General features: G+C 41.0%; 1 protein-coding gene across 1 annotated transcript in view; it reads right to left on the bottom strand.

Annotated features, from left to right (window-relative positions):
* Positions 1 to 7,639: 7,639 nt before the first annotated feature.
* Positions 7,640 to 20,947, bottom strand: part of LOC143299997 (uncharacterized) — a 15,101-nt gene continuing 1,793 nt past the window's right edge. The window contains exons 2-8 of the mRNA XM_076613552.1: positions 20,489 to 20,598; positions 16,839 to 16,965; positions 15,838 to 16,004; positions 14,661 to 14,744; positions 13,694 to 13,727; positions 11,801 to 12,547; positions 7,640 to 11,211 (exon numbers count right to left, since the gene is read on the bottom strand). Of these exons, the coding sequence (XP_076469667.1) occupies positions 10,172 to 11,211; positions 11,801 to 12,547; positions 13,694 to 13,727; positions 14,661 to 14,744; positions 15,838 to 16,004; positions 16,839 to 16,965; positions 20,489 to 20,598 (2,309 nt within the window). The 3' untranslated portion in view covers positions 7,640 to 10,171. The remainder of the gene's footprint in view (positions 11,212 to 11,800; positions 12,548 to 13,693; positions 13,728 to 14,660; positions 14,745 to 15,837; positions 16,005 to 16,838; positions 16,966 to 20,488; positions 20,599 to 20,947) is intronic.

The raw sequence follows: 20,947 nt of genomic DNA, 5'->3' as shown, positions 1-20,947 counted from the left end.
AGTCATGCACAGTGCACGGTTCCTCTTTACTCTTCTGCCGCCCAGATATAAAGTACACCCTTCTGTAGAAGAAACTATGAAGTGTGATTAACAGAAACTAGTGATCAGATGTGATTTTCAAGTACTTTGTATATCATCAGGTATTCATGAGAGATGGATAGCTTTAATTAGATCAGTTGTTAGTTGAACATTGACCAACACATATTCATTTCATCCATCTTGCTTCATTTCACTGATCTTTCAAGTCAAGCATCAAAAGAGCGGCTTAACTCTGCAAAAATAAATGAGAGACAAAATAATGAAGGCAAAGACAGAAGGGAGGCATACATAGGATTTTATCCCCCACCCCCAATCCCACCCCCAGCTCCCACTTCCTCCCCCTCCAACCCTCCTTTTGCCGCCAACCAGGATCAGAATCCTGAACAGCAAGAACAAGGCACATTCATGGTATGTCAGAGTGAAAGCCAGTTGGAAAAGAGCGCCATCCAGAAGTCCATTTCTTCCCTTGCTGTCCACAGTGTTCCTCTCTTCTTTTGCTGAAAAAAGACAGGAGGCAACTGAGGTCTTAATCAACCATTTCACCACATGTCCCACGGGGGTGTCTAGAAGGGTTCATAGTGCAGCCATTCCAGGGCATTCTGTGGCTAGTGTCAACCTCATGGACGCATGACTTAATGTCTCCCATCTGCAAGTCCTTGCTGTGTTTTCGCTTTTTCGGGCAAGGTCTGTTCCTTACTGGTGGCTCAAGTCCATAGCAGCTCTCCAGGATCATGGAAGGGATGGTAGCCTGCGCTGGGACCCAGACAGCTTTGAGCGACGCTGTGAGAGAGACGAGGAACAGGGAGAGATAGAGAGAAGTGGTTGCCAGGTCATCAGTGATGACTGTACGGTCTTGAGACTACTGGACAGAAGAAGAGTTTTGCTTAACCTTCAACTGTCTGGACGGTTTCCTATAAAAACAACAAAAAACCCCCTAAAAAAAACAAAACCACCTTTCTCATCAGGTCCTGTTCTTCAATCTTGGAGTCTGCTGGTGGAGTGAAAACAATGAGGGACATCATCAGCCCAGCTGGATGGCAAATCCAACGCCATGTTTGCCAGATTCAAACTGAGGGAACTTGCGCCATCGGCCCTGTGCTTCCAGTGCAGCAAGAGAATGATGCCCGCCCCCTTACCCCCTCCCACCCCTCACACACACCCTTGTCCTTGGTCCTGGCACTACCCCCCTCCCCCTTACCCCCCTCCCATCTCTGAAGGTTTAAATTAAGCATTTTGCATCCATCTTCTCATTTATCTTGAGAGGATTTCTCTCAAGTTTATCCTCAGCCACTCAGTTTGAAACCCCTCAGTTTCTGCTAACTTTTTAATTTTCTTTCTTTCTTCTTCTGTGGCAAGCTGTTCCCAAGTCGGCAAAGGATGTAGTGTGATCAGATAAGTATCACACAAAGAAATATTAAAATCTTGAAAAATATGCTGTGCCACTGAAATTTCTTGAACACTTCTGCAGAAGATACCAGATAGTTTCATTCTTAAAAAAAGAAAGAAAGAAGAAAACAAAAAAAAAGAAAAAAAAAGATGTATGCAGACAAGGGTACTTTGGTAAAACTGGCTCACAGGCTGATTGGAGATGATTATTTGTGAGAACATTTGGTACAGATTTACAACACGGTGGTTAGTTCTTAACAGTGTAGAGCCTTGACAATGTGATTAGAGCTTAACAGTGTAGCGTCTGAAAGCTTTGGTGTGCATGTAAGTTTGCTCTAAACCTAAAGCCTTTTTATCTTTTTTACATGTTTTAATTTACTGAAGGTTTTCATAAACATATGGAATCATGGTGTGACTTTCATTCTTGTCTTTGTTTTTATATTGAATATGTTATATATTTCTATGGGTTTTCTTTATTTTATCTGCAAGGCTGTTGAAGTTATTGTTTGTATTTCCTTCCATGTTTTTCTAATAGCTTGCTATGCTGGTGTGTGTGTGTGTGTGTGTGTGTTTAACATTTCTAAGCGGTTTTAATTAGTGTTTCACACTTCTGGTTGGTTATGCTTTATTATTTCAGAGTCAAAGATGATGGTGTGTTTTCATATTTTTAAAGTTTTAAATGAATGTCAGTTTAAAAAAAAAATCAAAACAAAACCATTGGCATGATAACTGATCCGGTGGAGTTTTTAGAAGGTGCCAAACATGTAGACCATATAAACACTTCACCAAGTCTGCTTAAAAAAAAAAAAACCTAGAAAAAAAGGGGGGTGGGGTGGAGGGGGGGGGCAGGGGTTGAACCTGGTCCCAAAGGTGTGTTCAAATCTGCACAGCATCTGATGGTTGAAGGATGGAGATTCTCTCTCGTTTGGTCAACATATGTGCAGACAGGCTTGTGCAGTCTTAACTGAAACTTAACCTGTGCTTACGTGGAAAACCCCAATGTGCATTCCCCCCCACCAGTAACCTGTGACACACCCATTTAGTGGGTTACCAAAACGCATACACTAGCATGCATCTAGTCCTGAAAACAGAATATGGCTGCCTTATTGTCTGGGATAAAAATGGTCATACACATAAGAACCCACTTCAACTTGTTTTGTGGAAACAACAGAACAAAGGAGTAGCAGCCCCTTCATGCAGAAGAAAAAGAAAACCAGAATCGGTTAGGCATTGGATTTCTGATCCAGCGGTCACCAGCTGTCAGGGTTCGAGACCCTGTTTTCAAACAGTGATGTGTGTCCTTTGGAAAGGCGCTTTTCCATGGTTTTCCTCACTCTGCCCAGGTATGAATGGGGGTACCTGACTTTGGTCAAAACAGCGGAAAGAGAACAGTGGACCACGCCTTCCTATACCGATCCCTTGACACAGTGGATTTCAATTCACTGCCCTAATGGCTGCAATAAGCTGTGGGACCTTTAACATTTTTTTTCTTTTCAACCCAGACGGGCGCAATAGCCGAATGGTTTAAGTATTGGACTTTCAATCTGAGGGTTCCAGGTTCGAATCTCGGTGGAGCCTGGTGGGTGGTAAAGGGTGGAGATTTTTCCGATCTCCCAGATCAATAAATGTGCAGACCTGCCAGTGCCTGAACCCCCTTCGTTTGTATATGCACGCAGAAGATCAAATACGCATGTTAAAGATCCTGTAATCCATGTCATTGTTCAGTGGGTTATGGAAACAAGAACATACCCAGCATGCACACCCCCGAAAACAGAGTATGGCTGCCCAGGTAGGCAGCCTGTTGTGTAAATGACTCAGTGTTTGTAAAACGCTTAGAGCTTGGTCTCCAACCAAGGATAGGCGTTGTGTAAGTATCCATATTATTATTATTAATCAATCATTCAAGTAACAAAACCTAGCTTTGTGTGTGCTGAAGAGCATGTAAGTTTAATGGGAGGCCGAACTTGGTGGGACTCATGTCTTGAGTTAGTGTGAACAGTACCTGCACTGTGCAGAAATCACTTGGCCATTTATATATCTTGGGGTAGACAGCGGCAAGAGTACAGAATCTCCATTTCAGCTGATTGGGCAATGCTTACATTCCAACAAGCTGGAACTTGTGAACTGTAAAGGTTAATTCTCTGACCACTGGCCAGTCATGATTGAAGCACATCGATTGAGAAAAACAAAATGTATGTTGAAACTTCTGTCTCTGATGTTTTATCTCCAAAGCTTTTTTTAAAATTTTTATATTAATATCAAGGTTACCCCCCCCCCCTTTTTTTTAAAATTTTAAATAAACCATACGATTACCGATTTTTTTAATTTTTTTTTTAAACATTACTGATATTTCTTCCTTTGGCAGACATGATTTTACAGAGTATTGCTTGTGTTTTGTTTTTCTTTGGCGTTGTCTCTAACTGTGGTGTCAGTTATATATATATATATATGGAAAGTAACGCTTAATTTTCCTATTGAGTACATATATACATATATATATATGAAAGTTCAGTTATATTGATCTCAAATCTTTCGAGGGGACTGTCCCAATAGTAGTCCAAAAAATAACTGGCATGAAAGTGGAAATTTACTTTGACTGTGATTGTTTGGCATGTGGTTTTAATTACTTGTGCAAAAACTTGCACATTTTCTGTGTATGTGTGAGCAAACCTTTTTATGTGCATGCGTGTGCATGTGCATGTGCATATTAAGAGATTGGAGAACTTTTTTATTTTTTTAATCCTTTGTTGATAGCTGAACTGTATCTTTTTGCTCTGGTTGGATCTGAACACTGCCTACTTCTAATCAGTATTTATTTCATCTCCGTTCTGCTCTGTCTCTGCTTGGATAATTGCTTCTCCTGAAGTTTCTTTTAAATGTGTGTGTCTTTGTTTTTTGGGTTTTTTTCTCTTTACAGTCTGTTTATAAATCTGTTTTTCTTGAGTGTGTTGACTGGACAGATGGAACACTTTTGTTTCATGCACTGCTGGCTCACTTGACTTAACTCAGCTTGTACGATATATTTGAGGCCCTCCAAAGGGCCTGTTCAGCATGCTTGTTTTGTTTTATGGCCACGAGCGTTCTTTTCAACATGTTTGTTCTTCTGTTGTTGTTTTTTGTAAGCCTGGTATTTTGTGGTTTATCCATGTTTGTTTTTTTTGTATTAAAAAAATACCATTGCTAACTTGTACTAACAGCACCATTTTGCATTTTGTTATTTATCATCTGTTCTCTTGGTAACATTTGTTTAAAAAAAAAGAAAGAAAGAATTGTTGATTAATTGTAGGCATGATGGCAGGTTATTCTTGGAAACATTTTAATCTGCATATTTATCATTTACACTCTTTGAAATGTTTTTTTGTTGTTGTTGAATTGTTATTGAATTAGGGGCCTGATGATCCTTCATTTCTTTCATGTTATCAAACCTGACAGATCACAAGTTTTAGTTTTCTACAAGTGGTTGTCTGCAAGAATCCTTGCAGTCTGTATATTTATAATATTTGTGGCAGATCATGTGTTGGTTTACACCACCCTCTAAGTTGTAAATTCTAAATTCACCGTATCTTATCCAGTAGATTTCAGATCACAGCATTGTTTTATCAGCCCAAAACTTGTTCACATGTCGCCACCCTGAAGATTTCAGTTCAAATGATTGATTCAGCATCTCATGACTTATTAACCATTCATCATCTTGAAGATTTTAATTCACACGATTTTTCACCGTCATATGACCCTGTGAGCTGCTCAGGTCAGTTGGCTGTTTTCTGTGCGTCCAGATAAAACTGATGTTATGATGAACAGTGAACAGTATTATAGATTGTGAACTGATATTATTTTTGATAGAGATGTAGATGTACAGCACCATAGGCGGTAGTGTTTTTTAATATTCCTTTTTTAACATGTCTTATGTTGTCACATTACTTTGGTGTTAAAAATTAACAGTTTGGCTGTTGGTTGTCACATATTTGCACATGAACGCAAAGTTGCAAGTGCACAGGTGCATGGGAAAGTGATTTATGGTTCTGTGTATAGTTACACTTGTTCTTATTTCATCATATATCTACATGGCTATGTGTGTGTCTATCTGCAGGTGTTCTTCTGTTTATTTATTATTAATGTTTGTGAAAAATTAACTTTAGTTTTGCAATCTATGTCAGTGAGCAAGGTCATGTATTATTTGTACTTTTGCTGTCATAAACTGATAATTTGTAATGCACAAAATGAACAGTACATATAGAATCCTGGCATAGAATTATGACCATAACATATGGAATGAAATAAACAGTATAAACAGAAACTAAGCATAAATATGTGATGTACAAAATGAAATAGTATAAACAGAATCTGAACATGTATTTACATCCCCCCACAGGGATGTCAGAGGTCTTTCAGTATAAATAGTAACCCCGCCTTTTGGAAATTCTGTGCTAGAAATTTCCTCTTTTCTGTCACTCTCTTTGTTTCTGCCTTTTTTCTTTCTTCACTGTTGTCTCCTTTTTCAGCCTTCCCAGTCCATTCCCCTTTCTTTTTGCAAGCAAGTCTTGACACTTTTTTTTTCTCTTTTCCGCAGTCTGTGATGTACTACCTGTGCTGTTTTGCTCTGACGATTAGGTAGTGAGATGTAAACACTGGGATAGGCACAAGCTGCCCATTCTGCAGTGTTAATTGCCTATATGGCCTTTTTTAAATGTATTTTTTGTTTGGCTTTGAAGTATTGTTGTTTTTTTTCCTTTTTTTTTTTTTTTTTTTTTTTTTACAATTTTTTGTAATCTGGGGATGATAAATTAAGTGGAATGGCATGCATCCTCAGCATGGCCTAGTCTTATTTGCCATAAGGAGCTAAATGGTTGGGATACTGTCATGAACTGTTTTGTGGGTTTGTCTTAATGTTTGTTGATGTGACAGTTTTGTATTGGTATGGTTTGACAGTCCTGATATGGCCCTGGGTGGTCGGCTGGACTATAAGCAGTGACATACCTGCAGCTGGCTTTGTCTGCAACGTTCCACTGAATACCTTTCACTCAACATTTAAGTTGACTGGTTCCACCATGTAGTCCTGACATCACATTCAGTAACCCTTTGTTGTTGTTGCTGTTAATGCTGTTTGCCAAAACCATCCAAGGATCTGTGCACAAGTTACCATGGGAACTGTAAAGGGAATTGCGAGGATGTATGTCATGCCAAGACTGCCTTTCACTGTATAATTCAAACAGAATATAAATCTCTGTGAACATATCTTTCTCCCAAGGTTTCTTCATATGTTAGTAAAGACTATCTTTCACAAGGGATTTAAGTTCAGAATGCGTGTACGTTCTTGAGGAAGGTGCAGTAAATACACAATGTACCCATGATTAAAAGCGCTGTATGTGCATTTGATTCTGCACACAAAAGCTTACTTTCTGTTTCTCTTTCTTGAATAGTTTGTTCGATCCTTAGTGTACATACCCATTCACTTAGTGTACAGATTCATTCTCTATTCCTTACTCTAAAATGAATACAATGTTTCAAAAGAAAACAAAAACAATTTTTTGAAAAACATAATATTCAGTAATGTGCTTAAAGTATCAATCAAAATAATGACATTCACTTTAATGTGAAGGGGTGTTGTATGTGTGGGTGTGTATGTATATAGGGGTGGGGGGAGGAGCACATCCTTATTTTTCTTATACTGGTGTTTTAAAAACAAATTGAGAAGAGGGTGTTTTGTAACTGGTTTCTTTCTGCATATGTTATGTACATTAGTTTTATCTTTTTGCAGGTGTATCCTTCTTTCTTTACCTTTCTCTGTGTGTGTGTGTGTGTTAGTACGTTTTACCTAACATGTTTTTTTGGGGGGTCTCCTACGACTCATCCTGGTGTTTGTAGCTAGCATTTATTTTTACCTGTTTGTTTGGACATGATAATTATTCATATCATATGCAGACTTTTGCGCCTTGTTGACTGACCGGTGAGATTATTAAAAACAAGAGCTCATGGACTTCTTTTTGTTTTTGATTCTGATTGTAGAATGGTGGGAGTGTGCTGGGATGGGAAAGATAAAATGAATGTCCTCCACTGTCATTTCAAGTCATCCTGTCTATCAGGTGTATGTCTAAACAAAAATAAATGAATAAATAGATAAATAACTGGTGAAAAGACACTGTTCGTATGCAGGAGTCCTTTCAAATATCACTTAAATAAACCTTCAAACAATCATATGAAAGCCAGAGAAATGTATCTTGTCACAAGATATAAAGAGATTATTCTATGCAAATAGCAAAGTATCTTCCTCATGAAAAGCACATTGCTGCAGTGCATCAACTCTCTTTTTATTACTGCCTGCAGGCCTGTTTGGACAATCTGTTGTCTGCTGCTATGGAACATGTTGTACACAGAACCTCGGCCTCTAAGACAAGCACTTTTCACCAAATTCGATAATACTCAAGTCAAGAAGTATTCAAATCAAGATTGCAAAATTCTGGAACGTCCAGTTAAGCCAACTACACAACACAGCAATTCTGTCACACACCAAGAGACTAATTAGTAATTAAGTACCTATTGACCAAGAGTACATCAAAAAGAAAATCTTCAACCAAAACATGTGGCCAAAATAACACACGAGTAAGAACTGCAAACAAAACATTTAATGTAGTTTACACAAGCCAAAAGTACTCCCAGTTCACAACGAAGAAATAATCCATTATTAATGAACAGCACTCACTCAAGTTAGCAATACAGAATGTTGAACACACAACCCAAGAATGCCGAAGGTAGAAAACAAAAACTGTACTGGACAAAAAAAAACACGAACACCGTAATGTCAAACTACTCTGACAAGCAGGAACCAAGGTAGGAATAATCCAGCCAGCGATTCAAAACATGAAGCACACAACCGTCAAATGATACATGAGGCTAAGTATAGCTGGAGGCATGCACAGATCACCACAGAAAACAGAAACACTTCAACCAAAATCATCTGAGCTAAAATGAACACTGAGGCAGTGAGGAAAGTGGCAGAATGGTTAAGACAATTATCTGCCAATACAAATTTCATGAGGGACTGGGTTCCATGCCCTGTCTCACCTTTTCTCCCAAGTTTGACTGGAAAATCAAACTGATCTCCCAAGTTTGACTGGAAAATCAAACTGATCTCCCAAGTCTGACTGGAAAATTAAACTGATCTCCCAAGTCTGACTGGAAAATTAAACTGATCTCCCAAGTCTGACTGGAAAATTAAACTGATCTCCCAAGTCTGACTGGAAAATCAAACTGATCTCCCAAGTTTGACTGGAAAATCAAACTGATCTCCCAAGTTTGACTGGAAAATTAAACTGATCTAAGTTTGACTGCAAAATCAAACTGATCTCCCAAGTTTGACTGGAAAATTAAACTAAGTTTGACTGGGAAATCAAACTGATCTAAGTTTGACTGGAAAATCAAACTGATCTCCCAAGTTTGACTGGAAAATAAATTAAAGTGATCTCCCAAGTTTGAAAATTAAAGTGATCTCCCAAGTTTGACTGGAAAATTAAAGTGATCTCCCAAGTTTGACTGGAAAATTAAAGTGAGTGTCTAGTTATTTGGATAAGACGATAAGCCAAGGTCCCATATCCAGCAGCATTTCGTGCACTGAGAAACAACCCATGGCAACAAAAATGTTGTCCTCTGGCGAAATTCTGTAGAAGAAATCCACTCCGGTAGGTACATAAATATACATGCATGCACTCAAGGCCTGACTAAGCGTGTTGGGTTGTACACAAATAATGTATGCATGCACTCAAGGCCTGACTAAGCGTGTTGGGTTATGCTGCTGGTCAGGGCATCTGCCTAGCAGATGTGGTGTAGTGTATATGGATTTGTCTGAACTCAGTCACGCCTCCTTGAGAAAATGAAACAAAGGTAGGGAAAGGAGGAAGCGCCAAGAGAGGGACCCCAACTGACATTTCACACCTGAGAATTGCTCCACGTGATAAAAGCATGACGGGTGCAACAGTGTATTTGTATTTGTATTTCTTTTTATCACAGCAGATTTCTCTGCGTGAAATTCGGGCTGCTCTCCCCAGGGAGAGCGCGTCGCTATAATACAGCGCCACCCATTTTTTGTATTTTTTCCTACATGCAGTTTCCTTTGTTTTCCCTATCGATGTGGATTTTTCTATAGAATTTTGCTAGGAACAACCCTCTTGTTGCCGTGGGTTCTTTTACGTGCGCTAAGTGCATGCTGCACATGGGACCTCGGTTTATCGTCTCATCCAAATGACTAGCGTCCAGACCACCACTCAAGGTCTAGTGGAGGGGGAAAAAATATCGGCGGCCGAGCCGTGATTCGAACCAGTGTGCTCAGATTTTCTCGCTTCCTAGGCGGACGCGTTACCTCTAGGCCATCACTCCAGTGGAATCGTTAAAGTGCTGGACTTTGAGGGTCGTGGGGTCACATCCCTGTTATGGTGCCTGGTGGGTAAAGGAGGGAGATATTGATTTCCTAGGTCAACAGATTCCTAGACCTGCGGTGGGTGTGAAGCCCCATGCGTGTGCTTAAGCATATATACACACTACAGATCATGGATACATGAATAAACATTTACAGTACTGTACAGCCAAAGAAAAATGAAAGAGAGAGAAAGACAGAGAAAAAGCAACAGAGAGAGAGAGAGAGAGAGTGACTGAAAGAGAGAGAGCACCTGCTGAAATAACACGACCTGAACAAACAAAAAAAACCACCCTGAAACGCATTTCCATTCTTTTGTCTACAAACAGTGAAACACTATCACAAGTGCACCTCAAAACTCGTGGAGCTGTGACAATCCTTGTTCTTGGTGTTGATTTTCTGAAAACCCACTTGCACACCATCCGAGCTGACGTCACTGGAGATCAAAGACGGCTGATGGAACAAATCGGAGGCGCACCAATCCTCGTTCTTGGCGTTGATTCGCTGAAGACCCACTAGGATGTCAGCTGAACCCTCCTCGCTGCCGGAGACCAAAGAGGGCGGATGGAACAAAACACGATGCTCCTCCGGAACCAGCTCCTCCAGCAGTCGGCCCAGCTCCTCGCACCGCCAGTCTGAGACCTCAAACATCCTCTCTGCGGAGAAGATGGTGGAGAAAAACTTGCCGTCAACGTCCGGCATGGTGACGCTGTGATTCTGGACGAAGCGGACGGCCATGTAGGATGTCGCACACCGGCCGATCTCGGAGCGGATGAAGGACTCCCACAGTTCACAGTATCGAGACCGGCCGCACAGGATCTCTCTTACTTCTCTGGACAGGAGGATCAGCACTCGCACTCCCCCCTCCTCCTCCTGACACCAGCTGCGAAACCTCCGCAGTCCCTCTGCGTCTGGGATGACCACGTCGCTGACCTTCACCAACTCCCCGAACTGCAGCCGCAGCCACCTGCGGAGGCGTGTCACATGACCCCTAGGGCAGGGGTCATTTGCGCAGCGACCCTTGGGGCAGAGGTCGTCTGCGCAATAGACCAACGCCAGTCTGTACCAGGGTGTGGGGGAGGAGGCACATGTTGTGCTGTCGGAATTTCTCTCTGGGGAGAGAGGTCTACAACTGTTGATATCTACAGTGCACTGCATAGTTCTACTACTACTACTGCAACAACATCCTTCTTGACTGCTGCTTGTGGTAGTGGAAGGGTGACGACAACAGCTTGGGCAAAGATCAGGAACGTTGCTATAATTATTATGACTGGTGAGATGTAAGGAATGCTCATCTACATTCTGAAGGCGGATGGACTGACGATGGCGTGGGCTTTTTGTGGCCTTTGTGTGGACCATACCAGTCCCTGGATCATGTCCTGTGCATAAAAAATATGTACGTCTGATGTTGTGGTCAAGCAAGTATAAACAACCAATCAAAACAAACAAGCTATTAATCATTTAATCGTAACGTTGCTCTCTCAAGTAGTCTTTACATTGAAAACCCAAAATTACACTTCAATAGGAAAACCCAAAATAACACTTCAATAGGAAAACCCAAAATAACACTTCAATAGGCTATCTGAGTTCAGAAATTGCTAGTATAATAAAAACACAATATTTTTGCTGTCAGTTATCTTAGACATAAAACTACAATCTTCACTGTTCACCATAATGTAACTTTAAAAATGAATGAAATTTGTAAATAAGAATATGTTTAATAACCAGAACAAGTAAAACACAAGAATAAAACTAACTGAACCATCAAGACAAACAAAAGCACTATCAAACAATCATACAAGCTGATTCACCTACAAACTAGCCACTGGATTATCAATCAAGCAGTTATAACTAAGCAAGTGGGTCAATAATAACAACCACAATAATTGTTGTAATCTGAAAACTGAATAAAGAAATGTTTGGAAAAAAGCACCCCCCCCCCCCCCCACACACACACACACAACTTACCACCACTAGAACAGATTCCGTCACCAGTCCCATGCCAATGCTGCTGTTTACAATGCTGCTGAGGTCTCTTCTGGTAGCAAAGGACGACCACGACTAAAACCACAACCACCATCACCACACCCACGCCTACCACCACATATATAATAAGCTGCCATTCAATGTGAGAACTGCTATCAGAATAAACACTCTTCCTGCTGTCGCTGCTGCTGCTGTAACCAGGAGTGGCAGGAGAAGAACTTGATCTACTCTGTGATGATGTACCTCGGAAAATGGAGGTGGTGATGTCAGTGCCTGTACTGACATCCGTCGTCTGGGTATCGGCGCTGCTGGGTTCTGTACGGGTGGAAGGTGGGAATTCCTCTGCTGTGGAAAGTCGGCTGGAAGGTTGTGACGGGGTACTGGACTTGGGAACAGATATCAGGTGTTGGCTGGGATAGGACTCGGGATGTTCATCAGCGCCGCTGGTTGTGGTTGGTAATAGGGAGGAGGTGGAAGAAAGGGACGGTGTTGTTGGTACATGTGTGGGCTGGGTGGTTCTTAGTGGTAATAATGATGACGATGATGATGACGATGATGATGCAGCGATGCGTGTTGGTGAGAAGGAAGCTGCTGACTGACAGACATTCTGCCCCTGGGTTGCTGCAGGGAGGGAGGCGAAGGAGGAGGAAGAAGGGGGTGGCGAGGGGGGAGAGGTGGAGTGCCAGTCTCCGGCGGGTGAGTGAGGAGGACAACCGTTGTCATGTGTGGCTGCAACACAGAGGGGAGGGGAGATGGGTGATCTAAACGCATGCACCTTTTCACATGCCAACACGTACGGATACGCTCTTGCAGGTACGCGTACTAGTGCAGGCATACAGTCAAGCACATATACATGCATACACGCACATGTATGTTTTTTCATACATATATAAATGGATGAATAAACATGCTCATGCACAGTCTCAGGTTTTAATATTTACAAAACTACACACACATAAACATGCTCATACACACACTCAAATGTTTCTTTACTAAAGCTACATAAATAGACATGCACACACTCCTGTTTCTATACTTTTTTTTATACATGCTTTTATACATACCAACTCCCCTTAATGTAAACCATATGACTTGACAAATGACTCCTTATTGCTCATCACTGGTCAAACCAGTGGAGTGATGGCCAAGAAGTAACATGTCCGCCTAGGAAATGAGAATCTGAGTGCGCTGGTTCAAATTACGGCTCAGCCGCCGATATTTTCTCCCCCTCCACTAGACCTTCAGTGGTGGTCTGAACGCTAGTCATTCAGATGAGACGATAAACTGAGGTCCCATGTGCAGCATGCACTTAGTGCATGTAAAAGAACCCACGGCAACAAAAGGGTTGTTCTTGGCAAAATTCTGTAGAAAAACCCACTTGGATAGGAAAAACAAATAAAATTGCCCGCAGAAAAAAATACCAAAAAAATGGGTGGCGCTGTAGTGTAGCGACACGCTCTGCCTGGAGAGAGCAGCCCGAATTTTACAAAGAGAAATCTGTTGTGATAAAAAGAAATACAAATACAAACCAATATGTCATCCTAATCATACATAATGGGATGTTATGTTCACTGACTGTCTCGCAGCTTCCCCCCTTAAAAAAAAGAAAAAGAAAAAAAAAGACCCAAACAAAACAAACTTATTATCATAATCATTACCGGTAATCACTGTCAGTACCATATGATTTTGTTTGGCCTGCATTGCAATTAAAACGAACGCATCACTACCAAGCCTGCTCGATGCTATAATCATTTATAATGATTGTTAAACAGTTACACCCAGATGTTGCCGAACTTCCTAACACATCTGATCAGTAGCTGTCGATACTCTGACCCCAATACAAATCATCTGCTGACTTGACAGTATTATACATACTTGGGAACACGTAGTAGACAGTCTGTGTCTTATCCTGAAACACACACACACAATAATACATTGTGAGGAGGGGCTGGTGTGGGGGTGGGGGTGGGGGGTACAGTCTGGTCATACACACATTCTAAAATCAAAGTCTAACCACACGTGCCTTCTAAAATTCGAGTCCTGATATTTCCACTTTTTATCTTTTAAATGTTTGTAGAAATCTGATAATCAGTAGACACACAGTGACATACTGCTTTTCATTCATACGACTTGAAACTGGTATCAGTCAACGTAGCATGCTTTTACAAATCATCAATGAATTAGTATCTATATATTCACACACACACACACACACACACGGTGTCCAAAATCGCTTTACTGAACAGACATTCAATTAATGACAGAAACACATTGTGGTCAAAACCCTTCAGAGTTGGACTTGTGATCCAGAGATGAGAGTCCTTGGCAAAGGCACATTATGTGCTATTTCCTCACTCCACCCAGGTGTTAATGGGTACCTGACTGCCAACAGGGGAGGTTAAAAAGGGCAGAAGGAGGACTGGGCCCCTCCTTTCTAATGTCACGGAGTCCTTGACACAGTGAATATGAATTAGCTACCCCTTCTGCCATAAAAGGCTATAAGACCTTATAATACTTTAATAGATCATACATATAGATACACACACACAGGCTATAAGACCTTATAATACTTTAATAGATCATACATGTATACATATATATAGATACACACACACACATATATGCATGTGTATATAACAGATTTGTGTTATCAAAGCAAAAAAAATATGTACATACATACATACATATATATATATATAATTTGTAAATGAATAAAATGATATGGATACATATACAGCACCTATCCTCAGCTGGACCGGAGACCAAGCTCTAAGCCGACTCAAAGCCAGGATACATACATTCATCGACAAAAAATCTGTCATCTAATAAAACAAGCGCTTACCGCCGACATGAGAGGTGTGTACACGATGTAGAGGAAATACACCTGGCACGTCACCTCCTTCTGGGGGAGGGGGATGGAACCGTCCTGCAACCACACACACACACACACACTCGCTGTCACTGCATTTTTTTCATTCATGATAGTTGCTCACTTCCTGAAATGGCCAAGTTTTCAAATGCCCATTTCATGAAATGGGCACGACATGGGCAATTTCATAGCTTGAGTGTAACACACCCACACACACACATATATATATGTATATATATATATATATATGTTCATCATCCATTAAAACAAGATTGGTCCAATTAAGGAAGCGAACATAACAATTATAACAAGACTTTGCATCAAAAGTACATACTAAATTCAATGTCCAGGGTAAACACCCCAAAAACCAGTTCAAACGTCCGAAACCAAACGCATACATCACAACACCCACACAATGCAAAACCCAACAACACCACCCGAAAATCAGCCCCACTCTTCCTCACTCCCCTCCACACAGCACAACAACAAAAACAGGAACTAATTATTCTAGAACTAAAAAAAGAAACAAACAACCAACCCCCCCAAAAAACAACTGGTAGTGAAAAATTGTCCAGACTAGGAGCGAATACTCACAGAGCCATACAAAGAGGTATGGAGAGGCTGAGAAATATTTGTATTTGTTTTTTTTTCTTTCTTTTTATCACAACAGATTTCTCAGTGTGAAATTTGGGCTGCTCTCCCCAGGGAGAGCGCGTTGCTACACTACAGTGCCACCCATTTTTTTGTATTTATTCCTGCGTGCAGTTTTATTTGTTTTTCCTATCCAAGTGGATTTTTCTACAGAATTTTGCCAAGAACAACCCTTTTGTTGCCATGGGTTCTTTTACGTGCGCTAAGTGCATGCTGCACACGGGACCTCGGTTTATCATCTCATCCAAATGACTAGCGTCCAGACCACCACTCAAGGTCTAGTGGAGGGGGAGAAAATATTGGCGGCTGAGCCGTTGTTCGAACCTGCACACTGAGATTCTCTCGCTTCCTAGGTGGACGTGTTACGTCTAGGCCATCACTCCACTCCACTCCAAATAAGATGTTTCATGACAAATTGATTCGTTTATTTATTTATAGTCTGTTCATCTAAGACGATGATATCAGAATGACAGATTGAATGATTCCTGTGCTCACTCACATCAGATGCACTGCAGACCTGGCAGAGAGGCTGGGAAAGGTTAGTCACCACACCCCATTTCGCTATCAGCACTGACGCAGACGGTTCCAGGACAAAGTGAGCGTTCTCTGTTGGCTTGCAGCCTGGTCGGTATGCAACACGAACAATGTCCGGAACCTTCTGTGTAGCTGGGGATAAATCAGTGGCAGTAATGTTATGTAGATATATTTTTTAGTTATACTGATCTGTCATGTAATGGTGTGTGCCTGTATTGAAGAATTTTTTGTTTGTTTGTTCTACACAACATCCTACGTTTTACAATCAGCTTTAGATTGTTTCTGCGATCCCGGAATTCAAACACTCCGCAGTCGGCCACCACTCTTTCTCCGTCTCTGGACCTGACACTTTGAACAAGTTCCCTCTTTCGCTTCGTCAAATCCCTGCACTCAGCTCTTTCATGTCTGACCTTAAAGCTTACCTCTTTCCAAAATAACACACACACCCCATCATCCCCCTCCTCCCATCCTCTTTTTCAGGTCTACAATTTCTCACGCTTTCCTTTTGACAGTAATCTAGTTTTGTTTTCTATCCTGGCTTTGAATCTGCTGGTGTGCAAGCCCTTTGATTTGTCTCTGCACAAGATTCACTGCAAAATAATAATACAATAATAACATCATCATCATCATACATCTATCATTATCTATCATCATAATTTATCATTATTCTTTTCTCTCTTTCTGTGGTTCCTTGGGAGGGGCTAAATCTTCTGATCTGGGCACAAAATTACATAGTGTTTTTGGGGTTTTTTTACGCAAAATTTCATCATAATAATCATCATCCAACGAAGGTTCCACAATCAATCTGAGGATATATACCTAAGAGTACATTCCGAAGGGTACCTACCTAGAGATGCATACTAAGAGTACATACCAAAGGGTACATACCTGAGGGTGCATGCATACGTAAGAGTACATGCTTGAGGGTACACACCTAAGATTACATGGTTACATACCTGAGGGCACCTGAAGGGTACGTGTGGACTGAGTAAAGCGACAAGGGGTGTGCTGGATCCTTCAGTGCTGTCATCGTCACATCAACTACTGCCATCAGGGAGTCCTTTCTACAGCCACACGTCAGGTTCAGCCACACCTGTGTTGAACATAAAGCCACACGTGTGTCTGCACGTACAGTCACACAACTGATAAAAACTCACACCTGTGTCACCATAGTCACATCCCTGTCAACAGAAATTAAGCCACATCTGAATCAATACGAACCCACACCTGTGTCAACACACGAGTCACATTGGAGATGATATAAAGTCACACCTGTATCAGTATGAAGTCATACCCACGTGTCACATCTGCATCAATATAAAGTCACACCCTGTTCTGACTGATCACCTCCCCCCCCCACCTCCCCCCCATCCCCTGGCCCAGCAACCTCTGCCTCAGGAAACCTAAAAAAAAACACGCAAACCCCCCTTATAGTCTACAGAATCTTCACAATGATGAAGGCGGTAACCAAGGGAAAGAAGAAGTGTCACATCTGTGTCCACATAAAGTCCCACCGGTATCCATAAATTATAAAGCCACACACCGTTTCACACCGTGCAGTATTTATTTATGCAGAACTAACTTGTCCAAAAGAAGAAACAAAACACATACCAGGTACTGATTCTCGGCAATGTCCATTTTTAGCATCCTACATCATTGCACCTATTGGCTACATTTCCATTTGTGGCACGAAAAACGGGGGAAAAAAAACTCCAGGCAGTCTCAACGCATGCTTTTCCTCCTATCATAATTAGATTTAAAAGAGTGCGCTGTTAGCTGGCGCATTATTACTGCAGGTAACAAAATAGTACTATAGAATATTATTAAATACACCCCAAAAAATTGACGTCTTCCCCATACGTTTGATTGGGAATAAACGTACCTGCTAACGGTAGTTTTCAGGTAACAAGAAAATAAAAATGCTATTGATTTTATGCAACTACGAGGGGGCTTGCATATGTATGTGTTTGGGCGGAAAGCACAACAGTGAGAAATTTGGATCCAAGAATTTTTGGGATCCTCGCTGGCACACAGGTACGCAGCCCAATGGCCGAGGGGAGATAATTTATTCCTTGAAGGAAATTGTGTTCCCCGATAGCTCGCTCATAGGTACTGCCAACACAACTGTTTCACCGACACAAACTTAATTCAGAGCTAATGCAAAACAGTTCCCATCGTAAGAACATTAAATTACAATAACTAAAACAAACAACTAAACAAACACAAAATTCTGGAGTACTTCTACAGAACACTAAGCTGTTCTGCATCACTCTGTATTGTTTTTTCTACTGTTTTTTTCTACTGTACTGTAGTTTTCTGTAGCGTTTTGCATCATGCTGCACTTTTCTAAACTGCACCACATTTTATATGCACTGCACTTATAGTGTACTGCTTTGGACTGCGTTTCCTCTACTCTACAGCGCTGTACTGTACTGAATCATTAACTATGATGTGCTGCATTCGACAGGTTTGCCGGCGTTACTAATCCGCACTGTGAAGCTACCATAGCTTTTTGTGTACCAGTACTGCTCTGCACAGCACTGCATTTTACTGTTAGTGTTATGTACTGTACTTAATCGGACTGCATTGCTTTGAAAGCCGTGATTTCCCGTTCTGGTATCTCAATTGAATTAAAGGACCCGTTTCAATGCCAATCTTCGTGCGTAGTGAGTTAGTTGAGGCGGTGGTTTTACCATCAGTAGAAGTTGTACCGTGACTGAACCCTTTTTCAGCCGGTGCCGGGTTTACGCGATTCTGTTTTGAGGGTTACTATACTTATTTCTCATTCAGATACAGTCGCTATATAATTGAGCCGACAGTTAAGTATTGGTTCGTGTAACTCAACAGTAACTCAATAAATTGAAAGAGAGGATTGAAGACATTTGTACTTGTTGCACTGCAAATCAAACGAAAAATTTCATTAAATAGGTCCCGAGAGAATTTAGAATGCACAAGTTAAACACATCTTTACCAACACAGTATATACACAGTATCTGCTAACGGTAATTTTTATGTAACCACAAAAAAACAAAACAAAAAAACAACAACAACAAAACAAACCAACCAAAAGAAACAAAAAAAATCCAAAAAATAAAATCAAAAGGCAGTTTTCTGCAACCAATGGGGGTAAACGGAGGAAAGACAGCTTTCAGTGTAAATAAGGAATTTTTGGATTTTTTCTCTCTTCACATAACACAGTCCCTGAAGACAGATCTATGGTCTGGAACGTTGGACGCCTTTTGTCAAAAGCGAGTCTTATTTTATAACCATCAGTTTTTATTGAAACCCGTTGCTGTTCATCACTTTCATTCAAATATTCATTGCTCAGTCAGCCACGGTTTTGCAATTATTTAACTGACACTTAATGACTTTGTTCAGTTATAATTTTTGCATATCTCCACCAAAATTGTATTGTTTTGTACGTGAACAAAGGGTGAATAAACAATGAAATCGTTGTTTAACACCAGTCCCCCTCCGCATCACCCCCCCCCCCCCCTTTTTTTTTCAATAGAATTTATGGATCCTTGCTGGCACATAGGTAACTCGATAATGGCCGAAGAGGAGATAATTCTCAATTCTTTGAAGGAAACTGGTGTTCCACGACAGCTCAGTCACCTTGGGGATGAAGTGCAGCCCGAATTTCACACAGAGAAATCTGTCGTGACAAAAAGTAATACAATGCAATACAACACAACACAATTCAGTTTCATTTTCAGTTTCTCAAGGAGGCGTCACTGCGTTCGAACAAATCCATATACGCTACACCACTACTACTGAACATCTGCAAGCAGATGCCTGACCAGCAGCATAACCCAAACGCGCTTAGTCAGGCCTTGAGTGCATGCATTTGTATCTGTGTGCCTATCGAGTAGATTTCTTCCTCTGAATTCTGCCAGAGGATAACATTCTCGATGCCATGGGTTCTTATTCAGTGCGCTAAAGTGCTGCACACGGGACCTCAATCCGCGGTTTCGTCGTCTCATCCAAATGACAAGACGCTTAGTCTGATAATCCAATCAAATACAACACAATATTCTGTTCTGTCCTGCATTGCATTTCATTGTCCTGTGCTATTCTTCAGTATCGCACTGTATTGCTTTGCCAGTCTTTGCCTGCCGTAATTACGTTATCAGCTTCTTCAGATTTCGAAGTAATCATAAGCTGGAAATAGAAACAGGGAGACACAAAGGCATACCACCAGAGTTACGGCTGTGTAAGGTTTGTAACATGTCTGTGATTGGGGATGAGTTTCATTTTATAATGGAATGTCCCAATTATGATCAGTTACGCAATAGATGTTCCTAAAAAATATTTGTCTCCAAAATCGGTTTTTAATTTTTGTCAAAGGAGGCCCAAAAAGTCAATTTAGCTTTAAGATGATTAGATTTGCAAATGTTGCCTAACTACACTTATAGTTAAATATTTAAGTATTTTCTCAGCTTTTATACTGATGACATTGTTGTGTTTAATTTGGAAATGTTTGTTCTGGGTATGAAAACATTATTTTGCAGTAATCCTCCATACTCCAACAGGAGTGAAAGGATAATTAAAACTTGAAACTTGAAACTCTGACCGCACCGACCAGACTGATCATTTATCTATGCCCGCGCACTGACTTGTTCCGCGGAAGGGGAGGCCAGCTGAACTGTAAAGTAGTCCGTGAACCCCAGACGACTTGCACTTGCATTCCTGCCCTCCAGCGATACGATGTACTGACTGACCGCTTCTGCAACACGGAAAAGCATAATATACAGATCTACACATGCCAGTGAGTCACCACAGACTGAGAGGCGTGTATTACACATTCACACACACTGACACGGCACACACACTCACACACATTCACGCACATACATACACACACGCACACACACACATACATACATGCAAGCACACACACATACATACATTCATACATATATACATGCATCAGTGCATGCATGCATGCATACATACATCAGTACACACATACATACATAAATACACACACATACACACATTCACATACACACACACATACATACATACATGCAGTGCATACATACATGCACACAACACACACACATACATACATA

Source organism: Babylonia areolata, chromosome 25 (genome assembly GCF_041734735.1).
Source record: "Babylonia areolata isolate BAREFJ2019XMU chromosome 25, ASM4173473v1, whole genome shotgun sequence".
Classification (NCBI taxonomy): domain Eukaryota; kingdom Metazoa; phylum Mollusca; class Gastropoda; order Neogastropoda; family Buccinidae; genus Babylonia; species Babylonia areolata.
This window is presented reverse-complemented; position numbering and strand designations above follow the sequence as displayed.